Source organism: Lepidothrix coronata, unplaced genomic scaffold (genome assembly GCF_001604755.1).
Source record: "Lepidothrix coronata isolate B3197 unplaced genomic scaffold, Lepidothrix_coronata-1.0 Scaffold275, whole genome shotgun sequence".
NCBI lineage: Eukaryota > Metazoa > Chordata > Aves > Passeriformes > Pipridae > Lepidothrix > Lepidothrix coronata.
This window is the reverse complement of record NW_016690455.1, coordinates 1,232,793-1,252,179: the sequence shown is the minus strand read 5'-3', so window position 1 is coordinate 1,252,179 and position 19,387 is coordinate 1,232,793. Positions and strand designations below refer to the sequence as shown.

General features: G+C 42.4%; 1 protein-coding gene across 1 annotated transcript; it reads left to right on the top strand.

The window, feature by feature from the left end:
• The first annotated feature begins 8,668 nt into the window (after positions 1-8,668).
• On the top strand, positions 8,669-11,919 carry CXCR4 (C-X-C motif chemokine receptor 4). Its single transcript, XM_017836345.1, has 2 exons — positions 8,669-8,779; positions 10,330-11,919. The coding sequence occupies exons 1-2, from the start codon at positions 8,741-8,743 to the stop codon at positions 11,389-11,391; spliced, it is 1,101 nt and encodes a 366-aa protein (XP_017691834.1). The 5' UTR covers positions 8,669-8,740; the 3' UTR covers positions 11,392-11,919.
• The last annotated feature ends 7,468 nt before the right edge of the window (positions 11,920-19,387 follow it).

Below are 19,387 nucleotides of genomic sequence, written 5' to 3'. Positions count from 1 at the left end.
TCTATAATTAGTTTCTCCCCTCAGCTGAGTTGCACCACTCCTTCAACCAGACTTAGATCCTTGGTAGATCTATATCAAAGTAGCAGAGGAGGGTTCACAGCCTACTTCATGGAAAATAAATATTCCACTTTTTACTAAAATGCATTTAGAAACCCTTTTGCGACTGAGTTGTAAGATACACGTCGAAAACAGATCAAGTCTTAATTCCTAAGTGCATTTTGACAAATCCAAGGAATGGAACAGGCTCTTTCCAAATGCAGTAAAATGTCAGATATTATGCATTGAATGTGATGCCAGACTAAAATGGTTTCTTAGTTTGGTTTCAGTTTTAAACCACACAACAATCAATCCTTCCCAAAAGACTTAATTTTGGTGGAATAAATGTTATCAAGCAACTTTGCTTTAACATCTTCTTTGCTTAGAAGAGAAGAGGGAATTAAAAACACAGCTTTCAAACCACAGAGCAACCGTTGAAAACTTAAAACCACAGTACCCAAGAAAAGACTGAGCCTATGATTACCTAACACAAAGTGTGGTTTAAGCTGGGCATCACACCAAGTTTTTCACAGAAACCCATGGGGAAAATGGAGTATAAGTATCCATGGTTACAGTGACCCCTGCTTGGCACATGAAGAGATCTTTCTAGAAGAAGCCAGGTAGAAACATTTATCAGGGTCCTCAGAAGCAGCAAGGCTTCTTCCTGTTTTTATATGTTAAAAAGAAAAAAAAAAAGGTAGAATATAATTTGGTACAGACCGTCCTGAACACAGACTGTAACCCAGGAGTATTTTTAGAATTCCCCTCTTGTATGTTTTTCACAATATTCACTCCCTACTGAAAAATAACCTCAAAAATATTGAACCATTTACCTAAAATAATGGCAAATTTTCAGAAGAGCAAATTCATTAATGGAGTGAGTATTTAAAGGCTAAATTCTTCCCATGTTCAGTTGCACTGAGTTTATGAATGAAGGAACAGGACTGTAGACTACAGATTTAAATGGAAAAAGTTTGAAGTGTAAATTAAGCTAAACTAGAACCATCACTGCTAAATATTTATGTTTGGGGAAGGTTTTTTTAAAAATATGCTGGTGCATAACCAGGTATAGTGAAGCATGAACAACCGTGCACACGTGACCAAGTATACTCACGACAACTAAATTTCTAGATGCTTCTCTGCTGTGTGCAATAATCTGGAGGGAGAGCAAAAAAAAGCAAGCTGAACTGAGCTCAGATGGTGACTTCTGCTCACCCTGGCAGGGAGGAACAAATCTATAGCACCTTAAGGTCCATGTACAAGCCAAATGCAAGTTCTCCCTTCTTGTGCAAAAGAAAAAGGCAGGAAGAGATTTTTAATGCCCTTTATTTTCTAGGAAGCTCATCTTCTATTCTTTACGCTCCTTCAGGATTCTGCCTCACCTTCTCTTGCAGAGCTGAGGGTTCCACAGTTCCTTAGATCAGATTGTTGCTGAATTGTCCAGCTGTGTGGATGTGACCTGGATCAGGCACCACGTGCTGTCACTTTTCTGTCAAACCAGCCGGAGCACACACCACGAAGTCTGGGAAGTCTTTGATTAAGCCATCTTGGAAATTATGCGGACGATGCCTGGTTCAGCACAAAGCTTGACCAAAGTTGCCTGTTCAACTTCCAAAAAATTAATTTGAACCAGCAAGACGAAAGTTTAGCAAGTTCAGTTGTAAGAGATCAGCTCTTTGTGCCATATGGTTCTTTATGCAGCAAGAGATACCCTGAAAATCGGATTTACCTTCCCATTAAACCAGAAAGAGAGGTTCAACATCTCAATAATTTCTTCAAGCAGTTCTCTTGCTTTCATAGAGGTTGGTCACCTAATGACTGAGAAGAAATCCTACTGTGTGACCTCAGGGATTATTTACAAAGATTAGGCCCCAAATCCTGCCTACTAAATTTTCAAAACAGCAAGAGCAAATATCACTATTCACAACAAATCAGCTTAAAATAATGAGCATGTGATATCATGCTCATTTCACTGGTAATTAATGAACAGAGAAAGGAATGGACCTGCCATAAATACTCCTACAGAAATCTCCATTTACATCCTTGTATTTGGCTATAAATAAATGGATGTAGCAGACTGTGTATGTGTGTTTACTCAGGGTATTTCAGCACGTTCTGTATGTAGAGGGCTTGACAGTAGGACCAAAAGTTTGGCAACATCTAATAGAGATATTTTGGTTGTTTTAGAAATGTTTGGTCACGATTTCAACAGACATCAAAGGGATGGACTGTTATCAAGTAAACGCTACCAAATACATTACCTAAATAGGAAGCACTGAGTCAAAAATGTAAAGCCAGTCTTACTCCTGCATATATTTCAATGGCATACAGCAAACCTGGTTTCCAGCAGCAAAAAAAATGTTTGGAATCCTGAAGTGAAGGAGAGATCCAAAGGAAAGAAACACTAGCAACGCTCATCACTGAATCTGGGAGACCTCCCTACTTGCTGAACCACAGATCCCATCACCAGTTTTGAGAGGAAGCAGAGACAGGAGCAATCCCTGGCATGCAGGTTCTGAAGTATCCGAGCTAACATTCAGCACCCACATGCACAGACTTTACTTCAAAGCTGATGCAATAAAACTCAAACATTTGAGCTTCAGACTGCTAAACTGAGCTAAACAGGAAGAGTGGTTGCTCCTACTCTGCTTTCAGTGCCACTTTTTAGACAAGTGGGCAAATGAGGTAAGTGACTTATTTCAACAAGCTCAGAAGCTCACAATGTGTGAAAAATCAATACCTACTATGGCATCCAGAGAAAGGAAGTAGAAGAAATGTGTGAAATGACAAAGAAACAATGGCACATTCTAGAATACTTTGCTACATCCCAAGCACACGGTTCTACAGACAGCATTTCAACAAAAGATTGATCAAAAACTGTCAGGGCGGAAACACGACATCAAAATGCCATTTCCATTGTGAAGAGCAAATGGGCTTAATGTACACAAATGTATGGGATGTGTCCTGATCCAGATAGCCCTGGGCACTGCTGGTAGCAGTGGTAGGAGGACAGGGACTGATGGACCTGTTTTGAGTCATAGAATAATTCAGGTTGGAAGGAACCTCTGGATTCAAAGCCAGACCAGGTCACCCCTGGCCCTGTTCAGACTATTAGTCTCCAGGCACCCGTGTCCTGTTTACACTGGTAGGACCAGCAACGTGCAATCCCAGATGTAACTGTATTTCTAAAGCTATCTACTAAGAAATCATGAGATTGTGCCAATATTCATGTATTCATGAATATCTGAACTAGGCTTTCTAATTTATCCATGTACTCTTAAGAGAGGAGCATAGCATGCCCTTAGCACGGGTCCCAGAAGCAAATCCCTTCCTTTTTAATCTAAACTGAACTAGAGCAAGTTACTAATGGAATTTTACAGCATAAAAGAACAGAATAAGAAACACATCTCATAGTTAAACAGAAATCTATCTGAATGCTACCTGGTTATAGGAAACTTATACTTGAGATATAATTACGTAGTTTTCATAATTATGATCTGACTGCAATTCTGGAAAAAAATGCCCACATTCAAAGCTGTCTCCGGAACTGTTCTGCTATAGAATCACCAAAGATAAAACCTTCAGCTCCAGTGATATGCAAATGAAGACATGTTTGTTAAAAGGATTAGCCGAGTTGTTCAAAGCATCTTTTTGGTCTACTCTGCTTCCAAACAAACAATAAACTGTCCTCATGCAGTGAGATTCACTAACCCATAAACACAGCCAAATGGAGGAAGAAGAGCAGAACCTTAATGAGTTTGGTCCCCTTTGACTTTTAGCTGATCAGTGTCACCAATAATTTCAACAGGCTCTAAAATAAGCACTTTCTGTCTTCAAAGTGCCTTGCAAACATCAACCAATTAATCCCTACAACTCTCCTCTGAGGTAGGTAAGTAGGTATTGTTATCCCCATTTTACAGTTGGGTGCACACAGTCAGAGGGTTAAGTGATTTGCTGCAGGCCACAGATGGAGGTGGGATTAAAACACAAGAGTCACTAGGATTCTTTTTAGAGGACAGCACTTCTTTTTTTGTGCTGACTTTTCTGTGCTGACTTTAGACCTATTGGCCTCGTGGCAATACTTAAAGGAAACAAATTCTCCTTCTTAAAAGCAAGGAACCATCAAGAAACCTGGGTGTTTTTATGCCAGTGACAAAAACACTTTTGTTGTCTTATACTGATGTAAGGTTTTTCCTTTAATTTTGTTCTGATATTCAAGTGTCATTCCTTTCATAAGGGGACTTATTTCTATGGTGATGTAACATGCTACCAATTGAAAGATATGTCCTACTCCTTTGCAGGTTTTATTCTGTCTTTCTGCTTTCAAATCTGTAAGTTTAGGTGGCTCCCTGCCCATAAATTGGGCAGACACTTTCCTTCTAGGATCAGGGTAACAGTTGGTTGGCTTGTTTCACTGCAGCACAGGCAGAAAGAAATGGAGAAAGGCAGCTCTGAGAACCAAGAGCAAAGAAAGCCATTAAGTGAAACCCAACCCCAGCGAAGCGCTTGTAACCCTTGGAACAGGCGTAAGATTGATACCTCTCCCACTTTCAACAGAAAGATCAGATGGAAAAGGGAGAGTGTATCCTTTTCCTCTCTGTGTATACAACTTCAGGCCACTGGGAGATCCATTAAGTCAATCCAGTGTATTGTAATAAAAGTTTGAGCTTTATCAGGAAACCACTTTTCATCCAGGGGCAAGTCCACAGCACTGGTTCCTGGAATACTTCTTAGGATAGAAAAATCCACTGCTCAGAGCTGATGCCTTGCAACCCCTGAGCACAGTTTCTGTGATGGTTTTCAGAAGATGCTCTCCCTCCTTTCAGAAGCCTTTCAGTACAGGAATTGACATGCAAAGAGAAAATCAGCGAATAGTTGAAACTTATTCACTCCCTACTATATAGTACAGTATTTTCAGCCCTATTGCTGTATTTTTGTGATGTGTCCTGAAAGTAGAGCTCCATTAATACTAAAAAGTAAGGAACAATTGATTAATACATCGTTGTAATTAATACATGTTAGCATTCATCTATTACATAAACCAGGGATAATATCCCCTTTGTGTTAGGTATTGCCCACAGGTAATGGTCTCATCAGACTTTTATTAGCTAGAAGTTTACTTTGTTAAGGGCACTTGTGAAGCCTTCAGATTAAGTAAATCATTTAACATAGTTGAAGAAAATGCAATTTGTTTTTCCTGCATCTGTGGATGCTGAATCGAAAGGGTATTTTTCCCATTAGAAAGGTTTGTTAGAAACTATTTTGCTCTTGCATGACAAGCACTTATGTCTCTTTTTAGAAGACAAAAAAAGAAAGTTAATAATTCACAACTGAGGAATTGTACTGTCAGCACAACAGTGTAAGAACATGTAGGATTTTGACTCTCCGAGGGCGGGTTTTCAGTAACAAAAATATGTATTACATGGGTTGGGAAAGGTCTGATTTTCACAGCAATTCTGTGACCAGAAAAACATGTCATGCAAAACATAAGCTTGGAAATTGCTATTTGCTAGCTCTGTCTTAAGAAGATTTGTGGCTGACTCTGAATTACATGCTCTGCAGAAACAGCTCCCTTCTTTTATCACTTTGGAAATCATTAACTTGCCCCGGATGGTCCTCTGTGCAGCAAAGGAAGTTTTCACATGGATTTTCTGATAGAGGAAACAAAAGAGATTACAGATAGCAAAGTAGCAGTGTGAATGACAGTTTTAGAGGACCTTCATCCAAACACCTTTCAGTGACATCTCATCGGATAGGGTATCAATCCCCGAATTTCCCAGCACTCAGCACTATGGCCTTCAGGGCTAATTCAGGGAAGCAGATCACTCCACAGTTCCCAATTTCTTACGTTATCTATGAACACAAATAACTGAGTGACAGTTCCATATCCCATTAATTAACTTAATCAATTTTTACATAATAATCTCTGCTGTTAGGGGTCCATCTGCACGGTAAAACGGAGCTGTGAGAACACTTACCTACTGGGGCACAACTGCACTGTGCATCCCTGCCCCACATGTCAGGGTCCCTGCTGTCCACCTCAAAACCAGCCAACTCCCAGACTTGTCCAATAGTTCCAGAGTTCATGTGCATGGATACCTTCTGCTCATCTGCACCATTGCCACAAGCCACCAGCACCACAAGCATATTTTAATGTCCTGCCTTGCGCAGGTAGATGGGAATACTTCTGCATAAAAATACATCTCTCAGCCACATGAATTTCTGGCAAGGTGCAACCCAATCTCTCCTGAAAGTTCACCTCCTCTATACATCTCTGTACTGCCCTGAGCAATGTTTTAGCACCTGTTCAATATACATCTTTGTGAAACCTTGTTCCCAGGCTTGCAGGCCCAGTGGGCTGGAGAGCCTTTGCAGCAGCATCTCCCTGCTGAGAACTGCCCAGCACCTGCTGGTACCGTGAGCTGGGCATCCTCAACAAGGGAAAGAGTGAGAGAAAATTATCTAGACATGATCCTACTCATCTGTACATAAAAATCCCTCATTTGCTCATTTATCTGCCTGGCCACCTAATGTTGTGCTGCACATTCTTTGATTACTTGGAGCATGTGCTTTCCTATTTTTGTGTCTAAAAAGCAGTGAATGTATCACAGGTTCTATGGAAAATGAGGAACAAATACCAATAATTATACTTTGGTCCCACTTGTTGTTAAAGATGTTTGGCAGAGTAGATTTATGGTATTGTAAGGTTAGGGTTAGTATCTGAAAAGGGGGATTCAGGAGAAGATTTTTTATTTCTGTGGAATTCTAGCATGATATCCCTTTCAAATATTTCAGGATATAAACTCAGAGTAGATCCTGAGTTTTCTGAAGACTGGTATTTCCCAACTTATTTAGAAAATTAGTTTCCTTTTAATGCAACTTGTATGTGATTTTCCAGACCTACTAGCAAAATACTAATTACTATTGAATTAAAATGTAGTTGAAGTACACGATGGCATCATAGGTCATAGCTTACACACCATGTTTTTAAAGATAACTGTTATTTGGTTATTAATCATAACCAAACTCATACTCACTGTAGTGCGTGAGAAAGAGTTCTAAAGCTTTAGGGGAAGTGTAAGACAGTAATTCTTGTCAAATACCTGGAAATAAGATTTGCATCTAAAACTGGTGTTTTAACTGACTGGGAGCACGTAGACTGGCAATAGGGGCATTTAATAATAAAACTTTTGTCAAACTTTCACTTTTTTCATCCCTTGAGGCTACCGGGGTAATTTGAGCATATTGTTATCACATAAAGAATGCTCTCTTCCTTAGTCTTCTTTCCACACCAAATTCCAACTGTAAAGAGCAAATCTGAACAGCTGAGTCAATAATTCCCAATAGAGTTACTCACTGTGGTGTGAGTTGTGAAACTGAGGGGGGACACACACGCTCCACACACTATTCTAATAGTTTCACTGTTGGGGTTCCCCTCCTATAAGGAGCGGCTGAGGGAGCTGGGGTTGTTTAGCCCGGAGAGGAGAAGGCTCAGGGGAGACCTAATCACTCTCTATAACCACAGGAGGGTGTAGCCAGGTGAGGGTTGGGTTTTTCTCCCAGGAAACCAGCAATAAGAGAAGAGGACACAGTTTTAAGTTGTGCCAGGGGAGGTTTCAGTTGGACATCAGGAATAGGTTCTTCACAGAAAGGGTGATTAGGAATTGGAATGGGCTGCCCTGGGAGGTAGTGAAGTCACTGTCCCTGGAAGTGTTTAAGAAAAGACTGGAGGTGGGTGCCATGGAGTGTTTGACATGGTTGCGTCAGGGCTTAGGTTAGATTTGATGATCCCAGAGGTCTTTTCCAACCTAATTGATTCTGCGATTCTGTAAACAAAATCTTTTCTGCAAATTAATTTACCTGAATGAATATCAACAGTATTGAGACTCCAGAGAAAGGAAAAGCAATTATTCTGGTTTGGTTTTTTTTATATTTGGTAGTTTTCCCTTGCAAACCTATGTTATATGACTGCTATTTTAATTCTATATGAGTGCTGATTTAATTTCACGTTTTTATCTTGTGGTTGTTATTGTCGTTGTTTTTACATCATCCAACTACCGGAAACAGATCATCATCAGACTTCTCACCCAAAACCACAGGTGCCAGAGTTCAGTAGGCAACCTGCAGACCACTCACCTTGCAGAACCCCTCAAAGGTTTGCAGAACTCTGATCCCTCAGATCCCTCACTAGGCACCATGCCTCTCTCAGTACACTCTCTCTTCAGCGCGGGGAAGCGACAACTTTGAGGACAGAGTTGCCTATTTTTACACACCCTCCTCCACCACTATTCCTGGACTAGTGACTTCCCCGGGAGCCCGCCTGGAGTACCCATGGCAACACGGGGCCCGACAACACACTTCAAAGAATGCTCTTGAGGGGAAATTCAAAAGCCCGCTTGTATGAACACATCAATCAGAGGGTGGCAAATGTCCCCGAGAGGTGCGTGGCCCCCGCGGGCGCGCCGGGCAAGTGCAGTTCCCATGCCCGGGGCGCAGACAAAGAGCGGCCCGAGGCGCCCGCCCGAAGTCCGGGCGGCACCCGCCGGGGAGGAGCCAGACGGGGCTGCCCCGGGGGCGGGGGGGCAGACCCGCAACTTATAAGAGCCGCGTCCCGCCAGAAGAGCCGGGGCGTGTTTGGAGCAGCGGCGAGTGGTGTCACTGCGAGAGGCGCGGCGGCAACAGCCCGAGAGCCCGGAGCCGCCCGATGGCTCAGAGCATGGACAGCAGCCTCGACAGCCTGGATGTAAGTGCCCATGTGCGCGCTGTTTGCAAACAAAGCTGCCCTCGGCGGAGGCTGCGGGTGGCGGGGTCGGGACAACGGAGGGGTCTGCGGGGCGCAGGCGAGCGGGGCTCGACCCTGAGCCCCGGCAGCTGCTGCCTCTGCCCGCAGCGCTTCGGACCTTGGCACCGCTGCGGCTACGGCCGGACCTTCTCCTGCCCGCGGGCTCTGCTGCCCGGCCGGCGGGTCAAGTGACATGTGGCGCTTTTGCGGGCTGGAAAACGCCGGCAGAGCATTCAGCCGCGGGAACGATGAGGGGGAGAACAGGCGAAGAAGTTTGGAGCGATGTGACTCCAGGGAAGGGCATCCCTTTGGCCCGGTGCGCGCCCTGTCCGCGGGCTGCCGGCGGCACCGGGAGCGCGGCAGCGCCCGGCCAGCCCGGCCCGGCCCCCGCCGCCCGAACGCGGCGGTGTCCCCATGTTTCGGAGGCAGCCCCTCTGACACGGGGTTTTGAGAGCAGTTAGGAGCGAAGCGGAGATCTCCGGCAAGTTCCAACTTTAGGTCCTCGGTAAATGCCCGCGCCGGGCCGGTGCCTCTGCGTGCGAAGCGCTGCGGGACCCGCGGGCGCGCCCTGCGCGGGGGTCGGGGGTCTGCGGGACACGGGGCACGACGAGGAAAATCTGAGGAGTTGAGGAATTGCACAGAGCCAGATGGCACTCGCCCGCCAGCGTTGCTTTTCGGCGCGGTGGCCAAAACCGTTGGTGGTTTCCTGATGCGCTTTCATGCCCTCCCCAGAATTTCGCTTCCTTTTTCCACCGCTGTGCTCAGTGGATCCGTCTGGTGAGCCCGCCGCGCTCACCCCCTGCCCCGCGACCGCAGAGGGTGGGGAACAAAGGGAGGGAACGTGGTGACCCTCCATGGGGTTTGAGTTCCCCTGATTAAGGTCACCTCGCTCTTTCTCCTCTTTATGGGCTTTGGGTTTTTTTTTTTTTTGTCTGTGTGTGTGGAGCTGTCATTTGCTTCTCAGCAGGGAATTCTTGCTATTATTTATCCTTTATTACATCAGCCGAGGGTACCTTCTCTATTTCTCCTTGACCTCATCCCCTTAATGAGAAGGCACTATAAAGCAGCAGCATTTCCAAGTGATTTTTTTTTTATAGCTCTCTATTGTAAGAGTTAAATGTGATAGGTCATGTTCTGTGTGGACAAACCTCTTGCATTCAGCCCTTCTGGGCTCCCCCATTTGTGTGTATCTGATCAGAGCACTGAGGTGTCCAGAACCAGCAAGATTTCTGGGAGCAGCCATTCCCTTTCTTTTCCCTTTTGCACCTTGCCCCTTAGCAAGACCTTAGTCCTCAAAGGAAGACAAAGGAAGTTTTTTAACGTGTTCTTATTTGCTGTGTATTTTGAATATATACTTGAACATTGTATTTTCCCATCTGGTTTTCAAAAGGTTTGCCCATTTGTGACAGTGGGGACCGTTCTCCACACTGTCCTCCACACACACTGCCACACAGAGTAAGTTTTTGCAGAGGGGCTAATATCTAATTTATTTGTTTTTATTTTTTTTTTAGCTGTCATCTGGGTTATTCATCGAATTTTCTGATAATGGCACGGATGAGGTTGGTTCTGGTGACTATGGAGACTATGGAGAGCCGTGCTTCCAGCATGAGAATGCCGATTTCAACAGGATCTTCTTGCCAACCATCTACTCCATCATCTTCCTAACGGGAATAATCGGCAATGGATTGGTTATTATTGTTATGGGCTACCAGAAGAAACAAAGAAGCATGACTGATAAGTACAGGCTGCACCTCTCTGTGGCCGACCTCCTTTTCGTCATCACCTTGCCGTTCTGGTCCGTGGATGCGGCCATAAGCTGGTACTTTGGGAATGTCCTGTGCAAGGCGGTTCACGTCATTTACACAGTCAACCTCTACAGCAGCGTCCTGATCTTGGCCTTCATAAGTCTCGACCGTTACCTGGCCATAGTCCACGCCACCAACAGCCAGCGCCCGCGGAAGCTGCTGGCTGAGAAGGTGGTGTACGTGGGCGTGTGGCTGCCAGCTGTGCTCCTCACAGTGCCCGACATCATCTTCGCCAGCACCACGGAAGTGGAGGGGAAGTACCTGTGTGATCGCATGTACCCTAACGAAAACTGGCTGATCTCCTTCAGGTTTCAGCACATCCTGGTAGGGCTGGTCTTGCCCGGTCTCATCATTCTGACTTGCTACTGTATCATCATATCCAAGCTGTCACACTCCAAGGGCCACCAGAAGCGCAAAGCCTTGAAGACCACGGTGATCCTCATCCTCGCCTTCTTTGCCTGCTGGCTGCCATATTACATTGGCATCAGCATCGACACCTTCATCCTGCTGGGAGTCATCCGACATCGCTGCAGCTTGGAGACCATAGTGCACAAATGGATCTCCATTACGGAAGCCCTGGCGTTCTTCCACTGCTGCCTGAACCCAATCCTGTACGCCTTCCTGGGTGCCAAATTCAAAACATCAGCTCAGAATGCCTTGACATCAGTTAGCAGAGGATCCAGCCTCAAGATCCTCTCAAAAAGCAAACGTGGGGGACATTCTTCTGTTTCTACAGAGTCCGAGTCTTCAAGTTTCCATTCCAGCTAACGCTGCTCTTGCCGTCGTTTTATACACAGACACTTTAAAGTTGCGCAACAGTTCAGCGAAATAAGACTGACCATAATGTACAGATTTATTTACAGTTGGGATTTTATATTATTTCTTTTAGTCTCTGTGAAGTTTAATTGACTTATTTATATAAAAAAACCTTTTGCATTGATGACAAACTGTCTAGGCAGGTCCTGTGGACAAGTGGTTAGTTCACAAGAGCTTTAGTGTCTGTCTGTGTGTATAGATACGTGAACTAAACCCTTTGGATTGTAGCGAAGTGACTGTTAAAAGTTTAGAAAATATTTCTCTGTTGTTTATATGTAAATGTTTTCAGTGTTGCTGTTATTCTTAAAAACTTGGCTGGATATTTTTACCTTACTACAAGACGTTTGGTTTACAATAGCTTAACTCCGCTGTAGAAATGGCACTTATAACCAAAGCCTCCTCTGTTACATGCTAGGGTTTGCCCCCCATTCTCAGTAATTGATGGTTTGCAAAATTTTCTGTTCAAGATAAAATAAAAGTATTTGGAAAAAAAAGTTATTTTGAGTGGTATTTTTCATTTCCGGTGAAATGTTTTTCTCAACGCTTTTATTTACAATTCTCAATACACAATCATTTCTTTGGAAATTGCATGTCTCATGAAAAGCAGGAAAATGAGTTTCAGTACAGCCTGATAATTCAGTTGACACCTGTGAGTTCTAAGTCATATGTTTTTTTCACCAGAATACATTTCCTCCAGTTAACATTATGTTTAGAATTACTTAAACTCTCACTTAAAAGAACTTCTTGAGGGCAAAATCTCTGCAAATGAAAAACAATCTATTTAAGCAATTGCTAAAGTTCACAGCCTCAGGAATCAAACTCGGATTGCTGCAAGTGCCTCACCTTTATACCATGTATATAAAGTCAATCCTACATTTCTTCTGCCTTTTGCTGTGCTGCTAAGATTAGTTTCACATGTTAATGGTAATCAAACATAGTTGGATTGAAGCCATTTTGCTATTTGGACTAGAAACAAAGTTATTGGTGTATCTGCTCTGTGGAAGGTAAGTTGTTTTCCTTTATGGATCTTTCCCTATCCTGTCTACATCCAGATTTACTTAAGGTAACATTACAATCTTAACATTCCTTTAAAAACTATAGAATGTGTACCAGTTCTTAAAAATATTTTTAGTAGGGATCAGCCAGACTACAGAATTTCCCATAATTAGTGTTGAAAACTTAATTGTCTTGTCATGTCTTCATGTTAGTAGAATGTATTCAAAAGTAATGGATTCCCAAGAGGACAGAGCCATTGAGAGTATTTGTTCCTACGTTAAAAGGACAAACACAACTGTTACTTATATATGTATATATATATATAACAGTTTGGAAGTCAAAAAGAGCAAAAAACCAATGTCTACTAGTCACGCAGAACTCAGATGGGCAACACAGATATTGCAGTGGTATTATCCAAACTTTTCACAGGCACAGCACCCTGGTGACTTTGTGGAGCAAGTACCACTATGCTAAAGTATACATTAAATTCCATGCTTTATTTTAGATATTTTCATAAATACAAGACCTTTCTGGTTTCAACTTCCCTCCTCTCCAGGCAGGAGGCTGCAGCCTTGGCTGCATCCTGCACTCTTTCCCTTTCAATGACAGTAGGAGTCACCTGATTCTACGATGAGCTGTCTCAGTTTGCTGAACCAGCACAAAACTAACCTGGCAGAAAAACAGGGTTTCAGCAATTAAGAGAATTGAATGAGCTCAATGAGGAGTCCAACAAGCACTACGAAAGTGCAATATCCTGTAACCTGGAGCCAGGCACAGGGAGAGAAACGTGAGATAAAATGAAAAGGAAGCAGATTTCCTCCCACGTTTAGCAACTAAACTTTTAGATCAGTCAACTAGTGCATATTTTCACTCAACATAAATTAACAACAGGAAAGATGTATTTTCAAGAAACAAAAGGTCTCACTTTGATCAAGTTGTGCCTCCTAAACAGAGCTGAGAAATGAGGAAAACGTGGTATAAGAGCAGAACTCCTTAAATTGTTTATTTTTGTTGCACCTTTGTGTGTTTTCTTAATTTAGTGAGGGTTTGCCCCGTGAAGAATTTGTTGTTCTAAATGATTCTGATTTTCACCCCAGCCCAATCAATCACTGTGATTTAATTGCACTTATAAAATACTTACAGGCTATCAACACACTGCTGCTTATTTGCTGAGGAAATGTTTAGAGCCCCCAGCATTAACTCAGATTATTCCCATTATGCCTCAGTCAAACAACTGTTCCCCTGGAGCAGAGTTAACAGGAAAGAGAGTGCAAGACAGAATAAACTCAGCAGTCATGTTACTGCCAAAGACCACTGAAAGGACACTAAACAAACAACAGAAAGAATTTGTGTAGAAAATAAATGAGCAAAATTAAAAAAACTCAACCCATGCCCCAGAGAATGATTTTCATAAAACTGCCATTGTTCTCAGGAGAATTAGTGAAACTATGGACAGAAGACTGTCCTGAAAAGGAGGTGTAAGTTCCTTGGGGTTTTGCTCCAGTAAGAAAAATTAGTCAAAAACCACGTGTATTTATTTCTAAATAACTTTATATATCTATAAATATAACATATTTATACCAACATATTGGTACTGTTGACAGATCAAATATTTGCAAATTGAATGAAGTTGTCACAAGGAAACATAGTAAGAAGTTATGAAACCAGTTCTGTCCTTTTACCTCTGAGTAAGTCAGAGAAAATTAGGCAAATTTCTCTCAAAAGCCACTGAGCTATTCCAAATACTCCGTGTTGGTAAAAGACACTCATTTGCTCCCTTTGAGAACAAAATCACCATTAAGTTGGTTTTTGTTGAGGCTGTGACTGTTTTACATCTTTCTGAAGCAAAAGTGGTCCCAGTAAATGCATCTCTCAAAATGTAAATTCGGTGTCAAAGGTGAATGGACCTAATTTTGTAATTTATATATTGGACAAATCCACACACACCAAGAACTTGCCAAAGTTTTCAAAAGGACTTTCCAAGTGTTTTTCCAAACTGTTCCTCACTAGCATACAGAATATTCATGACATTCTTCAAGATATACACAATGCATGGGCTCAGCATTTTCTTGAGGTCATAAAATAATAGCTGTGTCCAAGTAATTTTAAATATGCAACTCAAGATACAGAGCAGAAAACAAATGTGAGCACCACTGAGTATTGGTTAAAAAACAGTTTAAAATTTTATGTGGTAATCTCAAAGATTTATAATGGATTTAAAGACTCTTTCCATGCAATCCAGGCACTAAGTATTTTGCAGTGTGCCAACAGCAGTGCTGGACTAAAACGTGGATATTCATCCAATACTCTAATGCACACATTTTGTGTGCTTAAGATTAGTTAGAAATCCTTTGGATCATGCAGAGCTAAACCAGGAACAGAACATGTATGTGAACTTGCTTTTGCTTCCTCTGAAATGCTGTTTGGAAGTAGAGTCAGAACACTCAAAGCACTGGGGCAAAATTCCCCTGTAATCCACCCTCTGATGGTGCATTTTCACTCTCTGTGACCAGGCTGCAGCAAGCCCACGTTAGAGGAGCACGTGGAAAGCTGAGTGGTGTGGTGAAGGTGAGAGAGGGCAGAGAGCAAGGGGGAGTCACTTGGGGTATTTTCCCTGGCCAGTTTTATGACACAATCATTATACAGCGACTTGAACTTCTCTGCATATCCATAAATCAAAACAAAATCACCATGAAAATAAAAAGGAAGTGGCAGCAATAACATGGAGCCATTCATACCAGTGAATGGTTTATCTTACCATGGCTGTGCTCTAGTTGGACAATGTACAAAGTAACCACCTCGAGATGTTTGGTTGAAAAGGCCATTTTTCACATTGTTTGGGAAAGGAAACAGCATGACGAGGAAGTACTTCCTTGATCCAGGCATGCCTCCAAAATCCCCTAACAATGGAGTATTCTCATATTCTCATAGTGCTGAAACTTAGGAAACACTTAAGCAGATAGAGCCCCAGAGGTTTTTGCTCAAAGGATGCCACTCCCTCACTTTATGTTTTGAAAGAGCTGTACAGACTCTTTTTCGCAGCCATAAATCACGTGTCAATAGAAATTACATGAGCACTGGGATTATTGCTCATAAAGAAGGCACAGATTTCTTAAAATCCTTTCTCTTTAGGCAACAACTTTTCTGTCATTCTTTTAATTTTCTCTGAAAATATTTAATCTTTATCAGGATGAAGTTTAAAGAGAATTTGCTGTCACATCAATTCTGTCACTATGTTCCCACCATTCCAGTTCTAACAGGACATACAATTAAACAATGCTATGTTTATTGGGTTTGAAAGCACATTTTAATAGAACTTCATTATAAACGTACTTTGTGTTTGCTTATTTATATATATTTTAACATAAATACATCTACACAATGATGTAAATTATAAGCACCATTTGTAGGTGTTGATACAAGTGACCCAGGCTCCAGCACAGCTACTACTGACTTCAGAGGAGTCAGGATTCATTACAGATGTAGCAGGTATTGATTAAAATGACTATTTTCTTGAAAGGACAGATGGCTTCGGTGACAAACTCCCACTGAAGGCAGAGACAGCAGGGTACCTAAAGAATTAGGTGTACAACCTTACAGCCCCAATCAATTATGAATGAAGATTACGAGTTGCTCTGATTTCGGTTGCAGTCAGAGGTGCACAAAAAACTAAATCTTTCAGTCTGGAGCAGGTGGAATTGTTCTGCTGAACACAGGAGAAATAAATTTTCAGCAGAATGGTTTTCTCTTTCTGAAGGCTTGCAAGCTTTGCATACCCAGCTACCAACTGTCTTGCAGTGATTTGTCTTCAGTGGCACAGTGTTTGAAAGAAAGAGGTCAACATCTAAAAAATCCTTGTCTTCTGGAATTCACGCCAGGAATAGATCCTCACCACACAAACATGTCAGAGTAAGTAGAAACTATGAGGGATATTTGAAGGCTTACACTGTTAAGAGTTCTTTGGCTTCTGGTTTGATTTGGTTTGGTTTTCACTTGGATTTTTTTGCTGTTGATGCTGCCTTTTGTTCCTAATGCCCTCTTCTCACAGTTTCTATTCTACTAGACTTTTCCTTTAGAAATATATCTTTATAGAATTTTTAATGGTTCTGTTCTGTTAGGATTACACACAATATCCTGCACAAGTAAGAAAACCTAAAGAGAAACTCTTCAAAGAAGAAACAGAGCCTTCACAAGTGTTTCTATATCTTCTCTTGTGCATTTCCCTTCCAACATCTGCTTTTCTTTAGCTGGAAGATAAATTACTTCTATATTGTATGAAAAGTTTAAACTCAAAGGTTGGGTTTACTCTCAAGTTTCTTAAAGTGCAATCACAGCACACATTTGTTTACTGTCTTGGTTCTTTCCTACTGAGCACTGGGTAATGGGGCAGATCTCCCAGAGAGGGGACGGATAAGGAGGCTGAGGAGGCCCCTCTCCTGCTTGTCTGTCACCACTGATGCCACCACAGCTCCAGGAACACGAGCTACCCATGGATTTGCTCTCAGTACTGAGGCACTTTGAAAGGCTAAACCAAGACCAGACACCAATAATTATCACTGAGGATAATCCTAACCTGTCCCTTGCCAAAGGTGAGCATCACGCTCCTCAACAGATATAGCACAAAATAAACCCAAAAAGTTCAAGTACAACACCTTTTCTTAACTTCCCTTTCACAGCTCCTTGTCACCCTTCTTACAATTACTCTTTTAAATATATATTTAAAATACCTTTAAAAACACCGATTCTGCCAAGCCTGTCTGCATGAGTTCACCAAAGAGAGAAATGCTGATATGCTTGATACCAGAAGATGAAACTGGGACTTCAGTTTCCACAGATCAACTCCATCCCTAAAATCTGTGGGAAGCAAGAGAATAATTCTGATGTTTTTACAGAGGTGTTTTAATGGGACAGCAATGTCTTGTCAATATGAGATTGATTGCAAGCCTGAGAGCTATTATTCCTGCTCTTTGGAGGAGGAACTACATCTCATGCAAGTGTTAAGTTCACTGTTGGAACTCAGTACAGAAATGCATTGATAAGAGAAGCAAGAGTCCCACAAGAAGGAAAGGGAAGAAGGGATTACTGTACAAGGGCACGGCTCACGTTAGATTTAATTCGGCAGCCAAGTAGATTTAATGAGTTCCTGTCCTCCCTCACTATTTACTACCTTCCTTTCCAAGGCCATGCCCCCACCCCGCTCTGTTTGCTCTCTTCTCCCCAGCTCCATTGGGGTGATCCCTGAACAGAGCAATCCTGCTCTAATAATGCACCCACACAAGGCACTGAGCTGATCAACAGGACAAAAGTGGAGAGTTTCACAGCTCACAGTCCCCTCCTTCTCTCCTTTACTCTTACCCTTGCACACCCCTCAGCCTCTGCTGCTTATATGATTCCTTGGCAAACCAGTTCAGCTCCTGAAGATCGGAGTTCCACATGAATTTGAAGCAATCTAACTTCCTCTGTGGGGAAGATTCTCAGTCTCCCTCCTTCCTTTCCTCCCTCCCTGTTCTAATCCTTTCATTTGATATCTTCAATACTCTCTTATTCCAAGTCCTCTGGACCTGTCCCCTGCTGTGCATTATCTATGGAATCAGTCACACTTTCTTTTGAACAGACTTAATTGACTAAATAGACAGAGTATCTTTTTTCTTAATGTATTTTATACCAGTTTAATGAAGTTAGCTCAGAAAAAGGGCTGACTACATCCCAGATAAAATAAAAGCAGTCAGACACATGGCAAAGCAAAGAAAGAAAAGTAGGAGGTTTTTTTCCCCTCCTTCTTTCAGCAGCAATGAGCTCTTAGTTTGACTCCTCTATTTGTGAATCCCACAGAAAACGAACCAACAAAAGGACGAGAATGGATCTCAGCCAGCATAGTGAACTGAACTGGCTCACCAAGACGTCAAAAATCAGAGCAACTGCAAGAGTGAGGGCGGATTTACTCACTTGGGAGCTGTGGGGGGAGCAAAGAAATGGGACCCCGGCTTTGGGAGCAGCAAGTTGTCAGGCCGGTTTAGCTGTCTTGTCAAAACTTCCCTAAGTAAACAGCCAAACTGTTAAACGAACAAACGAGTTCTCAGGTAGGGGGCAAGAGGTTGAAAAGGTGAGAGAATGGAGAGAACAGATGTCCCTCTTTAAGGGAAGCGAGCCCTGACTGCTCCTTAAATAAAACATCATTACCTGTTAACTATGTGATCATGGTCCTGCAGAGGACTTTTCCCTGAAACAAAGCTCAAGAAAGAGGCTTGGAATAACCATTTTAAACTAAAGAGATCTGCAATAGCTGATTAATCATGTTCCTGAGTATAACCCATATTGCTCATTAGATCCAATGTAGCTACTTGTTAAGGCACAATGCGACTCCACATTCACAGATCGAGTCCACAGGACTTTTGGAATGTGGTGGATGTTTGTGCGATTTTTAAAAGCAAGGTGCTTGAAAAGTACAGAGCAGGTCTTCTATTTAACAATCACTAGAAAAAGCAAACCATTTAGTGTAAGTATTATGCTGTGATTCTCTTCATATACTCAGCCTATCAACTAAGGAAAGAAGAAATTGCCTCACAATATGAAATGTGCTTAGCAAATGCAAACTTAGTTTCATTGTAGATATGTAGTCAGCCCAGTTATGTTGAAGCCCAACTAAATATGCTCTGACTGCATAATCTGAATGTATGGAGCTATAGGAACTACATGGCTCTCCTAATATTCTGCAAGGAAGGGGAGAGCCTGGCAACTGCATGAATATTCAGTGTAGTGTATTCACCAGTCCAACAGTCTAACCACACCTCAGGCCAGAGAATAAACAGTCAACAGAGCCACAAATCCTTGAATCCTCTCACTCTTGCTTCTTACTACACGCTAACATGGAGGGAACATTAAGAAACTTTGCCCCCGCATCAAGCACTTTGTGGGGACTCTGTATTAAAAGCTGCGACAGATGAAGGATACA